The 20,821-nt window shown below is 38.8% G+C and overlaps 1 protein-coding gene across 2 annotated transcripts; it reads left to right on the forward strand.

The window, feature by feature from the left end:
• Positions 1-442: 442 nt before the first annotated feature.
• Positions 443-20,819, forward strand: LOC111224039 (NADPH--cytochrome P450 reductase). Of its 2 annotated transcripts, XM_022748412.1 has the most exons (16): positions 443-492; positions 3,530-3,717; positions 10,556-10,604; positions 11,594-11,722; positions 12,317-12,469; positions 13,779-13,903; positions 14,526-14,615; positions 15,280-15,378; positions 15,664-15,780; positions 15,947-16,065; positions 16,671-16,852; positions 16,987-17,136; positions 17,297-17,564; positions 17,982-18,127; positions 18,403-18,488; positions 18,960-20,819. In XM_022748412.1, the coding sequence occupies exons 2-16, from the start codon at positions 3,539-3,541 to the stop codon at positions 19,102-19,104; spliced, it is 2,037 nt and encodes a 678-aa protein (XP_022604133.1). In that variant the 5' UTR covers positions 443-492; positions 3,530-3,538; the 3' UTR covers positions 19,105-20,819. The 2 variants fall into 2 exon arrangements, with proteins under 2 accessions (XP_022604133.1, XP_022604134.1); XM_022748413.1 differs by lacking the exons at positions 443-492; positions 3,530-3,717 and adding an exon at positions 6,898-7,165.
• The last annotated feature ends 2 nt before the right edge of the window (positions 20,820-20,821 follow it).

A 20,821-nucleotide genomic window follows, 5' to 3' on the forward strand; every position in this document is an offset into this window, starting at 1 on the left:
TGGGTTATTGGGCTATCTACCATGTGTCCTTGGTGCTGTGAACATAAACAGCCTTTAAGCTGTGGAGGACACGTCTGATGAGTCTGCCTTTCAGCCTGTCAGGGATACACAGAGTCTGTTGGTTGGATTACATAACCATGACCCTTAGCCTGCTACATCTCCACAGTTATTTATTTTAACAGGTTACATGTGCACATTGACATTAGGTAATGCCTTTATAGACCGGCCCAAGTGAAGTCACGTGTCTGCTAAAAACTAAAAACTAAACACGATGAAATCCGATAGTCCATAAGAGCAGAATTGTCTCTTTTAAAAACACATATCTACAGGTTTTCAACGATTAAAAAACATCCCCGGATATGATTTATATGGCATTGAAAGTGTAAGAGTACTCCCCCGCTGCCGGGCTGGAGTTGGTTTGAACCTACATGGCGTAAAGTTTCCTTCCGTATTGAGCGCAGTGTGAGCCTGACACGAAGAGGAGAGCCGAGGGTAAGAACACACCAAACTCACATCTTCAACTTGACTTATGTCGACCTCTAGTCTGTGGCAGTCTGTGGGACTGACACCTCAGGGATAATACCCTCTCTCCGAAACTATAAACTTCAAATAGAGAGGAAATATTTAGCTTTTAAGGCAAACATTAGCTTGAGAGAAGTGCTGACTCTTCCGTTACGCAAACTGAGGCTAACTTATATCTCTTTTTGATCAGTCGTTTCTTTAGCATGTGTAGTTTAAAACCCTTCAATCCCATCAGCTTTATACATACCATGCTTTAGGCAACATTATTATATGTCTGAATTAGTCTTTGTTTTTTTAGTGTCATGTTTACAGCCAGTATTCTCAAAGTCCAGGGAATAGCCATGGCCCCCTAGTCCACTCCTGCGGGCTATCATGGTCATTTTTGTGGTTTTGCCCTAACTAGTGATTTATAAAGAGGTAAATACCCTTAACTTTGCTATCACTAGCATTAAAAACACGTCAAACCGGTATCTGTAACTTCTCACATGCGGTCAGAAACCGGTGCCACTATCTCGGTTGTTACACAATTATTTGCTCCAAGCAGAAGTGAGGATGAACTGCAGTAAACCTCGTCCAATTCATTGATCATTTAAAAGCCCGGAGGCAACAGCTTCTCAAAAGCTTCTTTCACTTGAACTCGCATTTAACCAAAGTCTCACATAGTTCTGAATAGCAGCGTACACTTGGATCTTCAGTACATAGGACAACTTTATCCATCAGAGGTATTTAAAAACAGTCTGTTACTTGGACAACTTTTTTCCTTGGCCAGATTTGTAAAGCTTTCTTTGATATCAGAAAATAATGAAACATGCCTGTTATAATTTCCCACAGCTCTAGGAGATGAATTCAGGTTGCTTGTTTAATTTGTTCCAGAAGCCCAATATGTTCAATTTACTGTCATTCTGTCAAAGAAAAGCAGCAAGTTCTTACATTTGAGAAGCTGAAACCAGAGACTATTTGGCATTTCTGCTTGAAAAATTATTAGCACAGTGAATCATTAATCAAAATAGTTGCTGATTCAGTTCCCTCATGTCATGTCTTTGACAGGGTGTACACCACTGTGTGTGGAAATCAATAAGAAAAATTAAATTACTTGATTAACTAGAATAAATTGCCTATATAGTATTTTCCTGTTAGTAGCTGCTAACTTAAATTATGCAATGTGAACTTGAGACAGGAGGCACTTGTGTTTTCAGTTTGAGCTGATAATTGATCCTGCTGGGAGATCACTAAGCAGAGTAGTCGACATGGATACCGTATCCCAACAGACAGGAGACACTGTTGAAGTGTGAGTGATTTAGCTTGAGATCATTACCTTAGTGTGGTGCTTGTTTTCTCCTGGATGATCTTTAGTTTGTGGTACTGTTAACTGTATTGCTTCGTACAGAGGGATGTTTCTGTTATAAATGAAGTGGACAAAATAATAGAAATAATTCTTATAATGCAAAACAATTAAACAGCACCACTAACTACAGCTGTCCAAAATGACCATAAAATGTAATCAACACCGCAGTTGACCACAGTCTCGACACAACTGTTTAATGTAATGTTAACAGTGTAAACTCCTAAATATTGGTATTGATTTTAAATCCATCACTGGTCACGCAAAAGCTTTTATTAAGGAAACCACTGAATGCTATTATAAAACATAATTGACACACTAGCTGGTTGTATGACTAGAACTTATTACCAACTTATTACCTGTGTAGCTAATGTTAAAAACAGCTCAAAACCTTGAATTGTTTAACTGCTCCTCCACTCTAAAGCACATTACCTGATAATATACAATGTTCCAGTACAAAATGTCACACATAAAATGCACTGATATTCCATTACAGTTCACTGATTTGAGAAAGTGTTATTGAAATATTTGATTTAGGAATGTTTTTGACTGTGCTAGGTTTGTAGTCTTATAGTTTTGCAGACCATAACTTCTGTACCTACTGAGGTTGACACACAGGTACCTCTCTACATGGCAGGTGAAGTGGTTTGCTGAATATCAGTGACTCAGCAGTATAGTAAGTGATATCAGTCAGACTGTACTGTAGTTGTTAGCCAGCCAGCTCACAGGATCAGAGAAAACCTGATCTCATTGTTTTGAGTCCTTGAACCAAATTGTAAATGGAGAGCTGAGGACATGAAGTCCTCTCGTGCATAGTTTGAGAAGAGTTGCTTTCGCTGATGCATGATAAGAAATTCCTCATGTATAGAAAGCAGAGGGTTGCAGTTTTGTAATATGTTGAGCCAAGTGATAGAGCCAATTGTCCAATAACTTTTGCACAAAAGCTGTCATTGTATGGTTAACATGCAGAATATGGTTCACATATGTTAGCAATCATATTGTTCGGTGCAGTGGCTTAACCAGTTTTCAGTTCCCTGTTTTGTTCCGCTGGAAATCTTTTTAACCATTACTGTAGACACAAAACACATTTTAAATGACAGGTTTTAAATTACAGCTTTCCCTTCGGGTTATATTAAACACACTGTAGTCAGTATCAGGAAGGACACCCCTGTAGGGCAACAAATTGTCTTTATTGAATAACTTACTGTTTATACTCTACATAACATAACCAGTAACCATTTGTACATGCTAAATGACCAAAGCTGCTTTTCATTTTGTATTTCACAGTTACATCCCTTCACTTTCACTACTCTATTACTCTCTTATTTATTATGAACATTATTTTATTTTAATGTATCTCTATATGCACTTTTGCTGCTGTTTGCATGAAAAAATGATTTTGTTGCACTGGTGCTTTTCTGTGCAAAGACAATAACATCTAATTTAATTTAACCATCAAATCAAAACCTAAAGGGATTTTTCTTTTATACAATCCTATGAGCTGGAAGTGTCAAGTGCTATTTTTACTTAATGATAAGTGGAAAAAATTATGGATTGGTTATCAAAGTCGATTAACTGTCTGTCAAATAATCAGTTGTTTCAGCACTATATAAGTTCCTATTATTTCTCTGGTCTAATAGCTGTGATCTTTCTGTCCCCATGCAGAGTGTCAACATGGCAGACATGGATGCTGAGACTACCACACACACAGAGCCCATGGCGGATGAAGAGGAGCCTCTTTTCAGCAACCTGGACCTCTTCCTCTTTTCTCTGATAGTCGGCCTTCTCATTTATTGGTTCATGTCCCGCAAGAAGCCTGATCCCATCCCTGAATTCAAGAAGCTCGACACACCGTGAGTATCTGTCAGGGTACACCTGGGTTTTAGTTTTGTTGTTGTTGTTTTGTTTTTTTAATAAAAAAATTCCCCAAAAAAGTTACAATTCAGATTTAAGTGCATCATTAGGAGAAAAAAATTAGGGCTGCTGTGAGGTAAAGGTAAATGAATGAATAAGACACATTTATTGTTTATTTTTTGAGAATGTGGTGTATTGTGTATATTTTATAGATTATTATTCTGAGTCCTGTTGACTCTTATAAAATCCTGATTCTGATTCTTGGCTTATTATTTAAACTGCATCTGCTGAAAGCAAAAAACACATTTTTATTTGTAGCCGATTTGACCGTCTTTAAAAATGTTGCATTTTCATACCTTGGTACCATGCTGTTAGAACAAGGCAATGTTATGTTTAAAACACATCCTCATTAATCTTTTTCCATGCAGGAATTGCATTTCGTTATATCATTACCGTTTTCTAAGAAGCTTATAACATTATCATCACTCATAAGTGCTAGCTAAACACAATACACACGTGTCGACGTATACTTAAACAGCACAGCTTTCAGGGATCACAGTTCTTTACAAAGTTGGATCTTCACACCTGATGTTTATCCAGTAACAACAAAATAGTATTTGCTGAACAAAGCTCAGAAAGCGGCACCATATTTACTTTGATACCTAAAATTCAAGTCATGTCTCTCAGTTTAGCTTTTGTCCCAGTGAATTAGTTGTTCTATGTGTGCAGTTTAATTCACATGAGCTCTGCTGATCTCAGCTCCTTATCAACCTTAACCTGGTGAAAGTGGCTTGAACTCTTTTGTTGGACCAAACTTTGTTGCACCAGTGATCTGTGTGTGTATACACCAGGGGGTGGTATTGGTTTCAGGTCTTTATTGTTGGTCATTGGTGTTTAAAATTCACACGATGTTTTGTCATTTACTTAAAAATTAAATCCATAGCCAGATTCTGTTTCTCCTATGAGATTAAGTAACCACTTGATCTTAGACATACTTGAAATTGTGTAAAAAGCTGTAAAAACATGCTGATCCGGAGGTTGAGAAGACATGTTGCAGCTGGATGGGATATTTTTATTTGAACACTGTTAAGTCAGTGTCTGGCTTACAAGGTTTTTTTTTTTATTTGATATTTTTAGGGCTACAAGTAACCATTTTTTATTATTGATTAATCTGCCAGTAAGATTCTTGATTAGTTGATCAATCATTTTGTCTCTAAAATGATAGAAAACAGTGAAACAGGCCTGTTATGATTCCCACAATCTAAGATGATCTTCAGTCTTCAAATGTCTTGTTTCGAGCAGCTACTCAGTTTACAATCATAAAACGGAGAGGCAGAAAATCCTCACAAGCTGGACCCATCAGGTGTTCTTCATTGCTGTTTAAAAAAATGACCAAGGCGATTATTTGCAGATTAATTTTCAGTCTGTCAACTAATTGAGTCACTGACTAATCGTTGTAGCTGTACCTGTTTCCATTAGAGAAGAATGATGAGGATAAGTGTGTTTCTCTTTTGATCTGCCTGTGTCGTATCACACATAAGCAGTTTGAAAGAAACAAATGTTTTCCCTGAGTTAGACTCTGTCATTACATTCTGTGCACAAGCTGTCACTAAATTGGCCTTGAAGCAAGTGTGTGAGAGTGCATGGCTTAAGGCTCTTGTAAATGTTCCACTAGTAGCGACCTTTGCTGTCTGCCCCCCTCTTCTTTTGCACAGTCTTTCCCCTCTCCCACAAACTTATCTGATGTCTCTGTCTCTCTCTCTCTCTCGCTGTCTCTCTCGGACTGCCTCTTTCTCTCTCTGGTGTTAGTGCCTATGAGCTTTCCCTCCTCTGTTCCCTCCCCTCATCACTTATCAGTGGAGCGATGGAGGCTTGGCTTGATTTCAGTGGGCTCTCCTTCCACTGGCCACATTTTTAGTCCCTCCCTGACCACAACACAATTTCTTTGGTCACCAGAGTAAAGCCACGGGCCAGCAGCAGCAGCCACGCTCGCTGTGTGGCTGAGGTCCTACGTTGGTTGTGTGAATGGAGACAGTGTTGGAGGCTGAGCTAGGGAGATCCTGACCATTTGTGTGAAAACAGGAGGTTGGCTAGAAGGGGGAAAGACCCCTGGAGGACATGTTTTGCTTTGGGAAGAGTGTGTATCTGTGGAGGGCGGGAGTACAGGAAGGGAACATAGAGCAACACAAGCGCCAAGCTGGTCTCCCCTCCCCTCAAAGGGAGCAGTGATTACCTAACTGTTATGAAGGGGGTGTAGTCTTCCATGTCTTTCCTGTGCTTTTGTTTTTGGCCCTGAACCCATTTTAAAAGTTCCCTGGAGAACAAACGAGGCAGGCGAGCCAAGCTCCTTTTGTGAGTCCTCTCCAAAGGTGGAAAGTTGAGGCAAAAGACAAGCAACCCTTTCTTTGCCCTGAGTTACTTTTTTTTATTCTTCTTTCCCCACTCCCCTTTTTTTCTTTCTAATGTGTGTGTGTGTGTGTGTGTGTGTGTGTGTGTGTGTGTGTGTGTGTGTGGGTGCTGATGTGTTGTGTGGTTGGTGGTTGGTGGTGATGTGTGAGTGTGGGGCTGAGCTGCACTGCCATTGGAGTAGGGCCATGTCACAAATGCAATCCTTTTATGATAAATGAGGTTGCTATAGCAATGACATTCCCCTCTCTCCTCCAGTGAGATGGGGGCGGGGGATACTTCAGAAAAAAACGACCATTCACAGCTCTTTCCCCCCCTTCAATGGTCCACCGAGGAGTTGCTCTGATAACTAGCCAAATTCTCAGAATGGATCTTGTAGACTTTTTCGTTCCGAACACCTTTCAGACCGGAGAGGGAAAGGGGCGGGGATGAAGAGGAAGGCATTTTCAGCCCGAGAGTGTTTCAGTGTGTGTTTGTGTGAGTCAAAACTGTGGGTCTGCAGCTCTGCTACATTTTATGGGAAAGTCAGTTTCCCACCATTGTGTCCTCAGCGGTTGCCAGACACTGACAGGGCTTGTAGGCTGCTGTGCTCTGAGTGTGTGTGTGTGTGTGTATGTGTGTGTATGTGTGTGTATGTGTGTGTATGTGTGTGTATGTGTGTGTATGTGTGTGTATGTGTGTGTGTGTGTGTGTGTGTGTGTGTATGTGCGTGTGTGTGCGTGTGTGTGCGTGTGTGTGGAGAACAGACGCTGCTGGTTTCAGAGAGCAGCACAGGAAGAGGCAGAGTTCAGATCGTGTTGGAGCCTCTTAGGTGAAGGCAGGCAGCTCTTCCAAACCTGCGAGTGTCCTGCTGCCTTTCTGGACTGGTTTTGTTTTTCCATCTTGTGGTTGTGGAGTGTTGACGTCCTGCTTTTGATTTTGAGCGTGGTGGTTTCCGGCGTGGCCTAGCCAGTGGTGCTAGAGGCAGCGGTGAGCTACAGGGCTGCATGCCATGGGCTGTGTCTTCTCCCTGCCAGAGGACAGGAGAGATGCTGCTGAGAGGTCAGTAAAGTGCTTGATTTACTGCTGAGTAAGATGGAGTAAGATATTTTTTTGCGTGCTTGGAGTTCCACCATCTGCCATTGTTTAATCCTGCTGCTGAGTTCGATAGTACAGATCACATTGGGAGGGCAAGTTTTTGAATGACACCCTTCAGAAGTATCAAACTGGTGGCTTTCAACATAAAAGGTGTAGTTGCTTGTTTGTATCACAGCCTGGGAGGATAATGGTTTCAAAAACCATTATCCTCCCAGTAGGTTACGTAAGAGCTGGTGATAAAATCTGTTTCACCACAAACACAATTTAATTATTGGGTCTTCTGCCCCCCCCTTTTCCCACGAGCTCAGTCAATCATTTACCTCACTGGCCGTCACTGTCTTGCACATTTTAAAGGCTTGTTCCATTTCAATCAGTAAACAAACACAGCATGAGGTCTGATTTCCATTTTATTGGATTCAGGTCATAAAATGGAAAAATGTGTCATTGATTGTAGCATCATCAGATCACTTCCACGTTTGAACGGGCCTGAGTTACAGAGAAAGACTGAACTGACTCAATGTGCTTGTGTGAAAAAGTTTAGCTCCAGTATGGATGAATGAATGGAAATTTTATTTTGACAGTATATACATATGACGAGATATGAACTGTTTGGACTGAACTGTGAATTGTTTAAACAGTGACTACACACCAGCAGACGTGAATTTGTTTTTATGTGGGACTCGAGCCAGTGCAGAAAGGAAAAGATCTTCAAGATTATGACCCTATTTGCATTTACCGTTAAAATGTATTTATAGTTTTATTAATGTAATGGGTGTATGCTGCTGCACTCTCACAGGATCCATTTCCTCAATTAGTCTAATGTTATTAGAGTCAAACTTGCAGTCTTCACAGGTTACTTCCTGATATTTGAGATAACATCATTAGAAACGTATGATTTGCTAATACAACCTGTCTACTTCAAGTTATGTTTCAGGCTGTAACTAACAGCTCTGCAACGCTAGTGATTTATTCTCAACCATGATTCATTTCCTTTTTAGTTTTTGTCCATACGTTTTTTTTTTTTTTCACTTGTTAAAATCCTATCGCTGCCTGTCCTCACGAAATGCCTCTCAGAATATTACAGACTATTAGTTTGTATTTAGTGTTACAGAGATGAGAAAAGTGATATCCTTTGTTGTATGTACTGTATGTTTAGTTTTACACATGCTCAAAGTATTTGCGTTTGTTGTCACAGCATTTTTAGTCCTGCCTAGATTTTGAAATCCGGTAACCTGGTTGTTGTGTAATGATGCAACAAAAAAAATCCCGTTGTTGAGTGACTCTGGGGCCGTTGAGGCAGACGTGAGCTGATAACAGTTCAGACAGATCCTGTTAAAGCTGTGAGGAATGCTTCAGCTTGGGGGCAAAGGCTTGTTCTTTTAAATTTGTATCAGGAATTTACACTTTGCTTCAGAGTGTGATCCGTATTAGCCGTGGGGAGCTCAGTTTTTATGGCGTGTTGGGCATCAGTCCCACATGCCTGCACTCTGCACCCCGCTTCTCAGCTTTAAATCGTTTGACTAAATGTGTGTTGGAGACAAAATGTAATCCGATGCCTTCAAGTCTCACCTCTTATAGACAGCTGGTGAGGTTAAGGTAAAAGGAAACCGGTTCAATATATTATGTGGGAAATTAATACTCTTTCTCTATTATTGCCTCTATTTCACTCAGATTTAATGGTTATCTTACCGGCTCCTGGATACAGAAAATATGAAAACATTTTATTCTCACGTGACTATTTGTAGCCTTTTTATTCCTTTTTCAGTGCAGACAGAATAGCAGCTGTCCACTCAGAGCTTTGAAGCTGAATGAAGCGGCGTTGCCTTTTATTTGGTTTGAGAATAGATTTTGCTTCATGTGCACCTTTATACTGACAGTTGTTGTTTTGATCCCATCCATTAATTACTTCCAGGATAAATCTGACGCTTTTAAATTACCATGAGGCGTAAGCTGTAATGATTATGTATCTATCATTTCCCTTTTAATTATATAAAAAATAATGTAACATTAGTACATGCTTGTAAACACGGTTAGAATGACTAATGCTTGTGTGGCTGCTGAGTCACTGCTCTGCTGTTCCCTGTAACTGTAAGAATAAGCATTTATTTATATGGTGATCATTTAAAAATCTGCTCATGTCATGCTTTGCTGTAGGATGGGGCAATAACATGATCTTAATAAGATATGCTTTAATTTTTTGCATTCTTTTAAATGAAAGTTTGCTTAGAATCATAAATTTGACCAAAACAATTTTCAATTCTGATCAGTGTGATCATTTGTTTGTGACAATGTGATTTCCCTAAAAATCAGTAAATGATGATGTCGACCCATCGCTCAGCTCTGCTCCCGTTACTTTAGAGACCTTTCACACAGAAAATGATTACGTAGATGAGCCTGTTGAGCAATTACCTTACATGTCACAGGATTACCTGTTATCACAGGATGATGAGTCACTTCTCTCACCTTTTACTTTCTCAATGAGCTGAATCACTTGTGGAGTAAATCATATTTATTGATGATGATCTGACCTCACTCTGAACTTCAAGTGACCTATTGTTCCCTGCTTTTTGTTTGGTCAAAAGTACAATCAGTGATCTAAATGTCAAATGTGGTCATCCCACCACCACAAATCAAAACACAGTATTACATTATGAATTTGTTTAGCTTTTCAAGTGACGTATAAACATTTAATAAATGGTTTATAACACTCTGTAATGTGGCTGTTATCAAATATAAGTCTTTTTTCATGTACTGTATTTCTAATTTTAACTTCTATGAGGAGATTTTATATTATGTCAATTCCTTTTTATTATATTATCATCCATTATCTGTTCAAATAGCAGCTTCCACTTATGGGTGTCCACAGGAGAAGTCATATTTGTTGACATATGTTTTACCCTAATGTTTTCTAAAGAGTCTTAAAGAGATTCTTGAGACTCACCTCTTCCAAGAGCACCTCCTCTCTAACCTGCATCTCTAACACCCTTACTAGCATTTACTATGAACACTGGTTTACTCCTTTGCCTGATCTCCTTGCACTTTGCCTTATTGAACATATTTAGTACACAATACTTACTTCAAGGTCTCCTACATTACTGAAACTCTACTGATAAAAGCGTCTGCCAAATGAGTAAATGTAAATGCAATGCTGTTAAAGGTTTTTTTAATATTAGAAATGTCAGCCAAAAAATAGGCCTATATTTTGAATTTTGATCATCTGAGACCCGCTATTGGACAGTAGCTTGTGTTTAATCGCAGCGTCATGTCAAGGGAACAAATGGTTATTTTGTCTAAAATGACTTAATTACTAGTGAAATCCTTTTTTTTTATTTTTTATTTTCTTTTCTTTTTCAGAGCACCCACCACAAGAGAGACAAGTTTCATTGAGAAAATGAAGAAAACCGTGAGTGATGTTCTTTTAACAACAATCTATTTTTCCTCCTTGTCACTTCACACTTCCCATCACTTCTGTTTCAATTGTGTCAGTGGTTTCATCTTTTTTTTTTTTTTTTTAAATAAAAATACGTTAGATTTTGTTGCTGTGAGCGAACATTGCAAATATATGGTGTTAAACGGTCTTAAATTTGTGGCCCTTCACCAGCAGCCTTGAAGTTGTTTTCCCAGTAAATGCCTGTTTTATCTGCAAGTCCTTAAATTGAAAGCTGGATTTGTAATATTTTTTACCCTGACTGCTTGACGCATATGATTTTAAAAGAAACTATATTTATTAAAATGCTAAAGTTTCCCTCCTCCTTTGCTCCATGACTATGATGAGTATAATGGTCCCCCTGCTAATGTGTGCAGTTTTAGATTTGGACGCCCTGTTTTGACTTTGATGGTCGTCTGTTTTCAAGCCAGCCTTGAGAAAAGACTTTGGTTTTGAATCATGTGGTTTTGCAGCAAATAGTTCAGATACCATAATGGTGGCAGAATAGGAAGTTTGGCCCCCACTGCTATTTGATTTTGTTTTTCTTTGTTATGAATTATCATGGCAATATTGTAGGCAAGGATAAAATATAACCTGAGTCTTACAAATGTACATACAGCTGTTTATTTATGTAAAGATAAACTATATGTTGGAGAAACGTGAAATCATTCAAACCCAAAGTTGTATCAGTCTTTCTTTATTTTACATTATGCGGTTTCTGGTTGTGTTAGTATGATCTCTCTGTCACATGCGGAGGCTGGCAAATGCAGCGTTTCAGCATTTGGAAGAAAATACATTCTGAATATATTTTAGCTAAATTACAATAGATGTAATGCATGTGTTTTACTCTTACATTGTTCCGTTGTAATAGTAAACATAAGAGACGGGTTAGGTGTTTGTTATAGTTGTGGTTGGATGTTTTTTTCATGCAACATGTGAATGGTTTTCTGTCGATTTGTAACCAGGGCAAGAACATCATTGTGTTCTACGGCTCCCAGACGGGCACAGCAGAGGAATTTGCTAACAGACTGTCCAAAGATGCTCAACGTTATGGCATGAAAGGAATGGCAGCAGATCCAGAGGAGTATGACATGGTAATTTGCATCAGTGGAACAACACACAACCCACAAAATTAAAATTAAAAGAAGTACTTCTCATTCTTGTGGATTATACTCGTTATAGCTGCCAGTGAATGATTGGTGATAGTGACATGGGAGAAGTATCACTGCAGTGCTGAAGACTGAAGAAGTCAGTGTGTTACTGTGGCAAAGCAATCATTCAGTTAACACTGCAGTGGTGATAATCTGATTGTCCAGACATGTCCAGACATGTAAATAAAATACATATAATGCACCATGGCAGATTCTAAATGAGCCATATAACAGCCAGACAAATGTGGTCTCTTCTAATTATAAATTTACTGTTCTGGGTAATAAAACAAGTAAGACGAGTGCAGACCATAAAAACCCAAGGACAGCACACACTCCTATCTCAATATGCATGCAGTTTCAGTAACAAAAATACAAAGTGCACAATATAATGATCTCAGGCTCTGTCCAAGAGTGTATTGCAACACTGAGAACCAAGTTTGCTGACAGGGCAACTCTTGAGACGGCTGGTCAGATATTGAAGATGAGCATATTAGTTCTACAGTGGTCATTTTCTGATACTGATGTTTCATGTTCCAGGGGGAACTGTCCCGTCTGTCGGAGATTGAAAACTCCCTTGCCATATTTTGCATGGCCACCTATGGCGAAGGAGACCCAACAGATAACGCCCAGGACTTCTATGACTGGCTGCAGGAAAATGATGATGAAGACCTCAGCGGACTAAACTACACTGTGAGTTTTTATTGTCATGTTTTTTTCTTTCAAATTCTTACAACCTTACAAGAACACTGACAATTACATAAATGTTATGTTTGTAATTAAAAGGTGATTGCATAGGAATTGTTTTGGTGTTAGTGATGCGTAAACATGCGTTACGTTTTCCATCAAATGTCATGACCAAAACGTTCTCAGTAAGGTGTTATGAGGCCCAGTGAAAGCAGCCACTAAACACACAACAGGAAGCACAACTGAATAAAGTTACCCATGTGTACATGAGAGCCACCGGAACGCACTGCAAGACCGGCTACCAAAACAATGACCAGAGTAAAAACTTAGCAGCAGCACACACAGAGGGGATGCGACTTTGTTCTCTGTTCAGGACGCCATTGTTACACTATATCTTTACATAGAAAACAGTTGTTTGCTGAATTGTTTAAAATGTGTGACCACATTTTTCAATGTCCACATTTAGTGTATAGCCTCTGTTTTGCTCCTTACCTTCAGCCCTACACTATAATGATGGAAAAGTCATCCAGTTTTGAAAGAATGCGAATGATTTCCCTTTGGCATTTTTTAGAGGTAATGTTACATGGAAATTTGAATAGCTGGCTCGGAATATTTGGATAAACCAATACAGGCTGGATTTGCATTACTCCTACAATGAACATAAAGGATGTGAGTCACATTTAAATTCAAATTTTGTTCACCATTGTCCCTGCGCAACCTGCTGATTTTATGAGTCACACTATGTCAGTTTGCATGGTTCTCATATTGAGTTGGCAGGCTTCGCTAGCACAAACTGCGTCGGGTTTTGTGTGCATCATGAAAGAAAAGGCTTTGTGTGTTGTCATGTCTGGTCTGTCTGTGCGTGTGTGTCATTGTGTGATTGTTGGGGTGCAGCGCTCCTGGCCTCATTTGCGTGAGGAACTTGACTGTGAGAAATCTGAAATTCTTGGGCACAGTCACATCCTTCCTACTGTATTTTATCTATTGTCTTTCTGGTCTGGATAAGAGTGACGTCATACATTAATCACAGAGAGATTTTTCAGCATCTCTTGTAAGGCATATGGCATTTTGTTTTCATTCTGTATTTTTATAAAATAAATGACGACAATAACTTCATGTGTTCAACATTAAACAGAAAAGCGCTCAAATATCTGCACTGGTAAATTGACTAATTGCAAAACAGTAACTTTAGATTAATTGTTAACAATGTTTAATAACTGAAAAATGCAAATTCACCATGGTACACTGTGTTCCAGTGTCACTGCTCGTTCAAGCTCACTGACTGGTGTCTTGTTGTACCCTGTTCTGTCTTCAGGTATTCGCTTTGGGCAACAAGACATATGAACACTACAATGCAATGGGAAAATATGTTGACAAAAGGCTGGAAGAACTGAGAGCCAAGCGCATCTTTGACCTCGGGTTGGGAGATGATGATGGGAAGTAAGTTACCAATTAATCCTCTGAGCCTATAAAGAAATGCTGACTTCCATTTTTTCTGGTCAGGGTTATTAATTACTTGACAAGAAGAACAATCTGTGATTGTTTAAAACCCTCTGGAGTCTGTAATAGTAACATAATGTCATGCATGTGGCGTCAGAACAATTTAAAAGGTTTTTAAAGACCAAAATGAATGCATGGATAACTGCCATAAATTAGCAAAATAAATCTGGACCTGAGGGTGAGGAAAATGGTGAGCAGCTGAAATGAGATGTTTATGTTCACACAAATTAAATCTAATAAGTTATGAAACTTACTGAACACATTCATGCCCCTTAGAGGATCAACCCTTTACATTTTTAGCACTGCACAGACCTTTGAAGCCACCAAAAAACCCTCTCAATCGTGAGATGGAATCAAAACTTGTTCATTTCAAGGAGAGGGAGAGGGACAGTCCATTGCACTTGCAGTGTTTTAACAAAACTTTCAAAAGAAAGGGTGCTGCATAATAAATAAAATAAAGATGTTTTTCAAAGGGTTTTCATGTTGTCATAAATAAAAAGTGTAACTTAAATCAGCCTTTTTGAACAAATGTTAATTCAGATACTCTGTTTTTGTCTCTCAGTCTGGAAGAGGACTTCATTTCATGGAGAGAGCAGTTCTGGCCGGCCATCTGTGAGCACTTTGGAGTGGAAGCCTTAGGAGATGATTCAAGGTGCATTTGTAGACATTTCACAGTTTTTATGGTTTGACCATTTAGACCCTGTGTGAGCAGCCTCCTGCCTCTTGGCCTTAATTCAGCTGTAAGAGAGAAACTGTTGTTGTGTCCTCCTGAATTTGACCATAAAGGGAACATTGCACTGACGATGAAAGAGGAGAACTTGCAAATACGCAAACAAATGTTTTCTCAGTTGTCAGATCAGAGGTAGTTTTCACACAATGCATATTTTTCAGTCCAGGTTTAAACGAAAAACTAATCACAGATGGAAGTTACAAGTTGATCACCAGACAGGGATTTGCAAATGCGACACATCAGTGTCACATGGCTAGGTTTAAAATGATACTCTTGCCAAAATGTTTTTCTTTCTTCTTTTTTTGAAACATCCATATCTTAACTAAGACTTGTCATATAATGCTAAATCAGGACATATCTCAATTATGTGGTAAAACACCATTCAACTATATGTTAAATGAACAAATGCCAAGAATTATATATTAATTATAAGTCTTAAGTTGGGCATGCATCAGCCTAAAAAACAAGAACAAGTGTGCCACCTTTACAACATTTATTTTAATTTGTTTCACTAGAAATGAAATAGATCTCATTATGTATGCGTGCAGTGTCTGAGGAGGCTAACTTCAAGTTGTTTCCCTCACAGCATACGGCAGTACGAGCTGCAGGAGCACACTGACATCAACATGAACAAAGTGTACACAGGAGAGATTGGTCGCCTGAAGAGTTTTGAGGTCCAGAAGCCGTAAGTACTGTACTGTACTGTAGCAGAGGCGATGTTCACTTCCAGGACTCATTGTTTACATTTCACCTACATTTGTAATCAACTGCAAAAGTTTATCAAAGGTCACTTTCTAAAAGTGAAGCTTTCTGCCCCCTTGTGGACACTGAAAATCATCACTCCTTTTTTTTTTTTTTTTTTTTTAAATCAAACCTTGTAAAGTAATTTATTTATTGAATAATAATTTGACTATGTTCAACCCCTTTGTAATTACATTTTTACATTTAAGTGTTGCTCTTCTATTTACAGGCCCTTTGATTCGAAAAACCCTTTCCTAGCCCCAGTCACTGTCAACCGCAGACTCAACAAAGCTGGTGATAGACACCTAATGCACCTGGAACTCGACATAACAGGCTCCAAGATCAGGTTAGACTTGTTGAATAAATGATACATGAGGTGTTTGTTGTTTGTGTTTGTTTTTTTCCATATCTCTAACGCCATGGTACCAGATGGACAGGTCTCATTCTTGTTCTGTTTGAAGGCTTTATGAACACAGGTCAAAGTCTAAATTTGTCATATTCGGTCATTTCAGATATGAGTCAGGAGACCACGTTGCTGTTTTCCCTACAAATGACTCTGGGCTGGTGAACAAGCTGGGACACATCCTTGGAGTGGACCTTGATGTGGTTATCTCTCTCAACAACCTTGATGGTATGGCATTGAAAGCCCCAAGCACCTTGACTTAATTAACTCGTCCCACAAACCGTCTCATGAAATCCTCTCTCAATATCTAGACCTGGAGTATCAGTGCATGTATTGCATTTGAAGTGGATGATGGTTATTACTGCAATTACAAATTATTGCTGTAATATAACTTGTTGAGTTTTTTTTATTAGTTAAATGCGTTTCATGTCATCATGAAGGTCATATGTACTTGCTGGTTGCATAGGTGATAATTAAGGCTTTTTGTTTATGTATTTTATCCACATTCCTCAAAATTAAATGCATATATTTAAATACTTAATAGAAAATGTGCTAAGGTCGTCGATGGATGTATTTGATTACCTCTAATCAAAAAACACAATGTATTAATACAACGAAGAAGACATGACAGTAATTATTTCTGTTTCTTATATAATGAAAATACATTAGAATGCAAAAGTTGGCATCATTTTATGTTTTCTTGAGTGCTCCATGATACAAACTTTACTTAATGTTTTTTGTTACCAGTAGACCATGAAAAGTGGAATTTCATGGTACCAAAAAATAAAGTTGTTAATGTGTGTTTTTTCTGTTTTTTTGTTGTTTTTTTTCAGATGAGTCCAACAAGAAGCACCCTTTCCCCTGCCCCACCACCTACCGCACGGCCCTCACTCACTACCTGGACATCACACACCCCCCTCGCACCAATGTCCTCTACGAGCTGGCACAGTACGCCTCTGACCCCAAAGACCAGGAGAACATGCGCAAGATGGCCTCCTCCTCCCCCGAGGGCAAGGTCAGTGATGAATGGTGAAGTGTCATCGGTGGGGGTGTTATAATGAAAACTGATGCATGTGCTGAACGTTTGTGATGTCCCTTTTTCCACCACTTATAGTATGTTGTTGTCTTTTTGTTGCTGCCTATCTACAGGCTCTCTATCAGAGCTGGGTGTTGGATGCCAGTAGAAACATCCTCGCCATCCTGGAGGATATGCCTACTTTGAGGCCTCCCATTGACCATCTGTGTGAGCTGATGCCTCGGCTCCAGGCTCGCTATTATTCCATTGCCTCCTCCTCTAAGGTAATTCTCTATTTAAATCACAGGGAAAAGAAATTCAAGTCATATCTTTTTAATTTACTCCACAGACATTTTTTTATCGTTGGTGTTTTTAATTGATATTGGCAATGATGTTTCCTGGATTACAGGAGTAAGCTGTTAATAACTCTCCTCTGTTATGTAGGTTCACCCCAACAGTATCCACATCTGTGCTGTAGTGGTGGAGTACAAGACCAAGACTGGCCGCATGAACAAAGGAGTTGCCACCAACTGGCTGAAAAACAAACTGGTCTCTGACAATGGCCACAAGTCCACTGTTCCCATGTACATCCGCAAATCTCAGTTCCGCCTGCCCTTCAAAGCCACCAACCCAGTGATCATGATCGGCCCTGGGACAGGAATCGCTCCCTTCATGGGCTTCATCCAGGAGAGGGGCTGGCTAAAAGAGCAAGGTATTAACAGACGCTGTGTGCCATGGTGTGTGTGCCTGTGTGTGCTGTTGTTTGTCTGACCTTTCATAACCTTATGTCTCATTAAAGAAAGAAAAATGACGTGGTAGACCTCCAACTGCTCAAGTGCTCACAAAAAATGTATATCCAAAGCATTCAGTGGTACAGATACAAGTAAGGGTTGATGGGTACAATTAAACAAATATCCAATGGTGGAAACACCTGTTTAAAAAGACATGTTTGACCAGCTTATTATTCATGTTGACCTATTCAGATAAATTGCACATATGCAATTTGTTACAGTTAGGCTGTTTTAAGTAGAAACTGTGTGATGTGGTATGCTTACAAAGTGACTTATAAAACACGATGAAGGTTGGGTGTGACAATTTTGACAATGTTTTGTTTTGTTTCCTTTTACAGGAAAGGAGGTTGGAGAGACGGTGATGTACTTTGGCTGCAGGCATAAGAATGAGGATTATCTCTACCAGGAGGAGCTGGAGGAAGCAGAGAAGAATGGAGTCCTAACACAGCTTAATGTTGCCTTCTCCAGAGACCAGGAGCAGAAGGTACGACTGTCTGCGTCACTGGTGTTAGTGTCCCTTAGAGTTGAAGCTACTGGCTAGCTGTGATTATAGTTTACTGAAGCACCTTACAATAGCTGGAATCATACATGCTAAGTGTTTATCTCAAGTTATATAAAATTTAATGCTTATTTCAGTCAAGTAGTGTGTGAGTTAGTGTCTGTCTGTCTGTCTGTTCACCATGTGTTGCCTATAGCCTACAGTGCATACACTGCAACTAGAACAACATTTCCTCCTTTCATTCATTCTCCACAATAAAGGTGTACGTGCAGCATCTCCTGAAGAATAATAAGGAGGACCTCTGGAAGCTGATTCACACAGAAAACGCTCATATCTACGTCTGCGGGTAATAAGGAAATTTGACTGACAAAAAATATGATTTTCAGTAAATTCACAATTAATTGTCAATGTCACATTTGTGTATTGATTGAACTGATAAGCACTGAATACTCCTTAGTTGAAGGTGCTGATACTTTGTGCCTCTAACTGAAATAATTTTGCATTTTTATGTTGTTATGTAAAAGAATCAACCTGGACAAAAAAAAAAGAAAACATTAGGATGAATATTTGTTTGGAAAAGCAAAGTGTCTTTGGTGTGTTTGCACCTCCTAGTGGGGTAATGAGAAGTGGTTTCACTGATGGTTTCAAACACTTCCATTACTTTACACCATGACTTGATCTGAATATTATTGCCAACCGATATCAGTTTATTTGATTAAATTGAAATATCCAGAAATATAGTGTTTTTTTGTTTTTTTTTAAATCATCTATAAACTATTAGAACCAGACATCTAAACTGATCTCTTTGCTGGTTTAGGGATGCAAGAAACATGGCTAAGGATGTGCAGACGACCTTCCATGAAATCGCAGAAGAAATGGGAGGCATGGTGCGCACCCAGGCCACAGATTACATCAAGAAACTGATGACCAAGGGACGCTACTCACAAGATGTCTGGAGTTAAAGAGCCTCAAACACAGTCTGATTCTCACTACTCAAGTGGTGGTTTTAAAATTTCTATTTTTATTGGACATCTTTGTTTATCTGAACTGATTGTAAAAAAAAAAAAAACAAACAAACAAACAAACAAAAAAAAAAACACTTGTTCATACTCACCCTGGTTAATGAGAGCTACAAGTAGCAGATCATGAGGCAACCCCTACCTCAGAAGGTTGTAATAAACCCATTCAGCAATTTCAGTCTTTTTTTCCTATTTATGTATACTACATTTTATACCTGGACCACCAGCCTGTGTCTGCTGGAGTCCTCACTTGAGCCATGGTCTCAGACCAAACAACACTTACTTGGTATCCAGAGACAGTTAGGGGATACATATGAATGAATGAATTAGTGTAATTGGGTGTACGACTGCAACTATGGCCATTCAGATTGGATGTAGGAACTTGCAGACATGAGTAAAATAAGAATGATAAGATGCAAATGCAGAAAATACTCATCATATTTTCAGATTTAATTTTGATTAGACACATTTTTTTGATACTAATGAGTCACTCAGTTTAGCTGTGCATCTTTTTAAATTGATGATGACTCTGAGTAGAAAATCCATCTGTTTAGTGGGACAGGGATGCCCCAATCCCAAGCTCTGGATGTACATAATATAATTCCACTGTGAACATACCGATTCACATTGAAAATTTAGAAAGCTCATTCTGTTTGCCATCATGAGGTATTTGTAACTTTCATCCAACTGATAAACATTGCAGTACTACAGCAGATAATATCCCATCATACTGTATGTCTAAGTGAACATAATGAGCGTTGTGTGTTCCTGTTGCAGTGTGAACACTCGGAAGCTTTAGTTTCGCCCAGAGCTGATCTCATAGTACTTTTATAAGTACTTGAAATACTTTAAATGTTTTAAAAACTTTGTTAAAATTCTGTGAGGAAAATGTTTGGTGTAACAAACTGGCGTCATAGGTACAATTATGTTTACCTTTGTATTTTGACAAGGGATTTTCCTTTTATGCATAAGTTGTTGTTCATTGTAATCAGTGAGGGTAACCTTTTGAAAGGCATGAAGAGTTGTGCAAAGGGAAAAATCATTTATAGAAAAAACATGAGATTATTTGCATTTAGTTTCCCATACAAATCTGCCTGTAAACATGAGGAAAATGAATTCATAGGTACCCTGTGATATTTGTAAAATGTTAGACTTGAAACCAGATCTTGCCTCCCAAGTGGCAGTAGTTTATTTTATATGCATCTGACAGCAGAGGGTTATGAATTGGTTTTGTCTTGATAACCACCTCTGTTTGGCATTGTCATTTGTATTTTTTTTTTCTGTATTCATTATTTTGACCAATTAGATATGCATCACTAGTTGGAGAAGGTAACTGGACATATCAAAACATTTTGTGTGTCTCGCAGCATCTGTCAATCAGCGTTCATCACAGTACTTTCATGTGAACATGTGGAGGTCAGCCAACCAGTTAAAGTGCAGCTTGTGCCTTTTTAATACTGCCTTATATATTAAGTTAGCATTAAAACCTTCATCTTTTTAATAGTTTCTTTTTTCTTCCTTATTAAAATTTTGATAGAAAGTCCAATTCATGTGAGACACTTTACCCAGCGCTGTCACTTTTTGTCATTCCACTTTATGATGTGTTTGAATGCATTAAGGCATGCATTTTTTTAATGAATAAAATTGGAATAATTTGCCA

Source organism: Seriola dumerili, unplaced genomic scaffold (genome assembly GCF_002260705.1).
Source record: "Seriola dumerili isolate Sdu_G_001 unplaced genomic scaffold, Sdu_1.0 BDQW01000122.1, whole genome shotgun sequence".
Taxonomy (NCBI): domain Eukaryota; kingdom Metazoa; phylum Chordata; class Actinopteri; order Carangiformes; family Carangidae; genus Seriola; species Seriola dumerili.

Coding starts and splice junctions, on each gene's coding strand:
- LOC111224039 (XM_022748412.1), top strand. CDS start 3,539: ATGGCAGACATGGATGCTGAGACTACCACACACACAGAGCCCATGGCG. Junction 16,066..16,670: donor CTCTCTCAACAACCTTGATG/GTATGGCATTGA, acceptor GTTTTTTTTCAG/ATGAGTCCAACAAGAAGCAC. Junction 18,489..18,959: donor GCTCATATCTACGTCTGCGG/GTAATAAGGAAA, acceptor TTGCTGGTTTAG/GGATGCAAGAAACATGGCTA.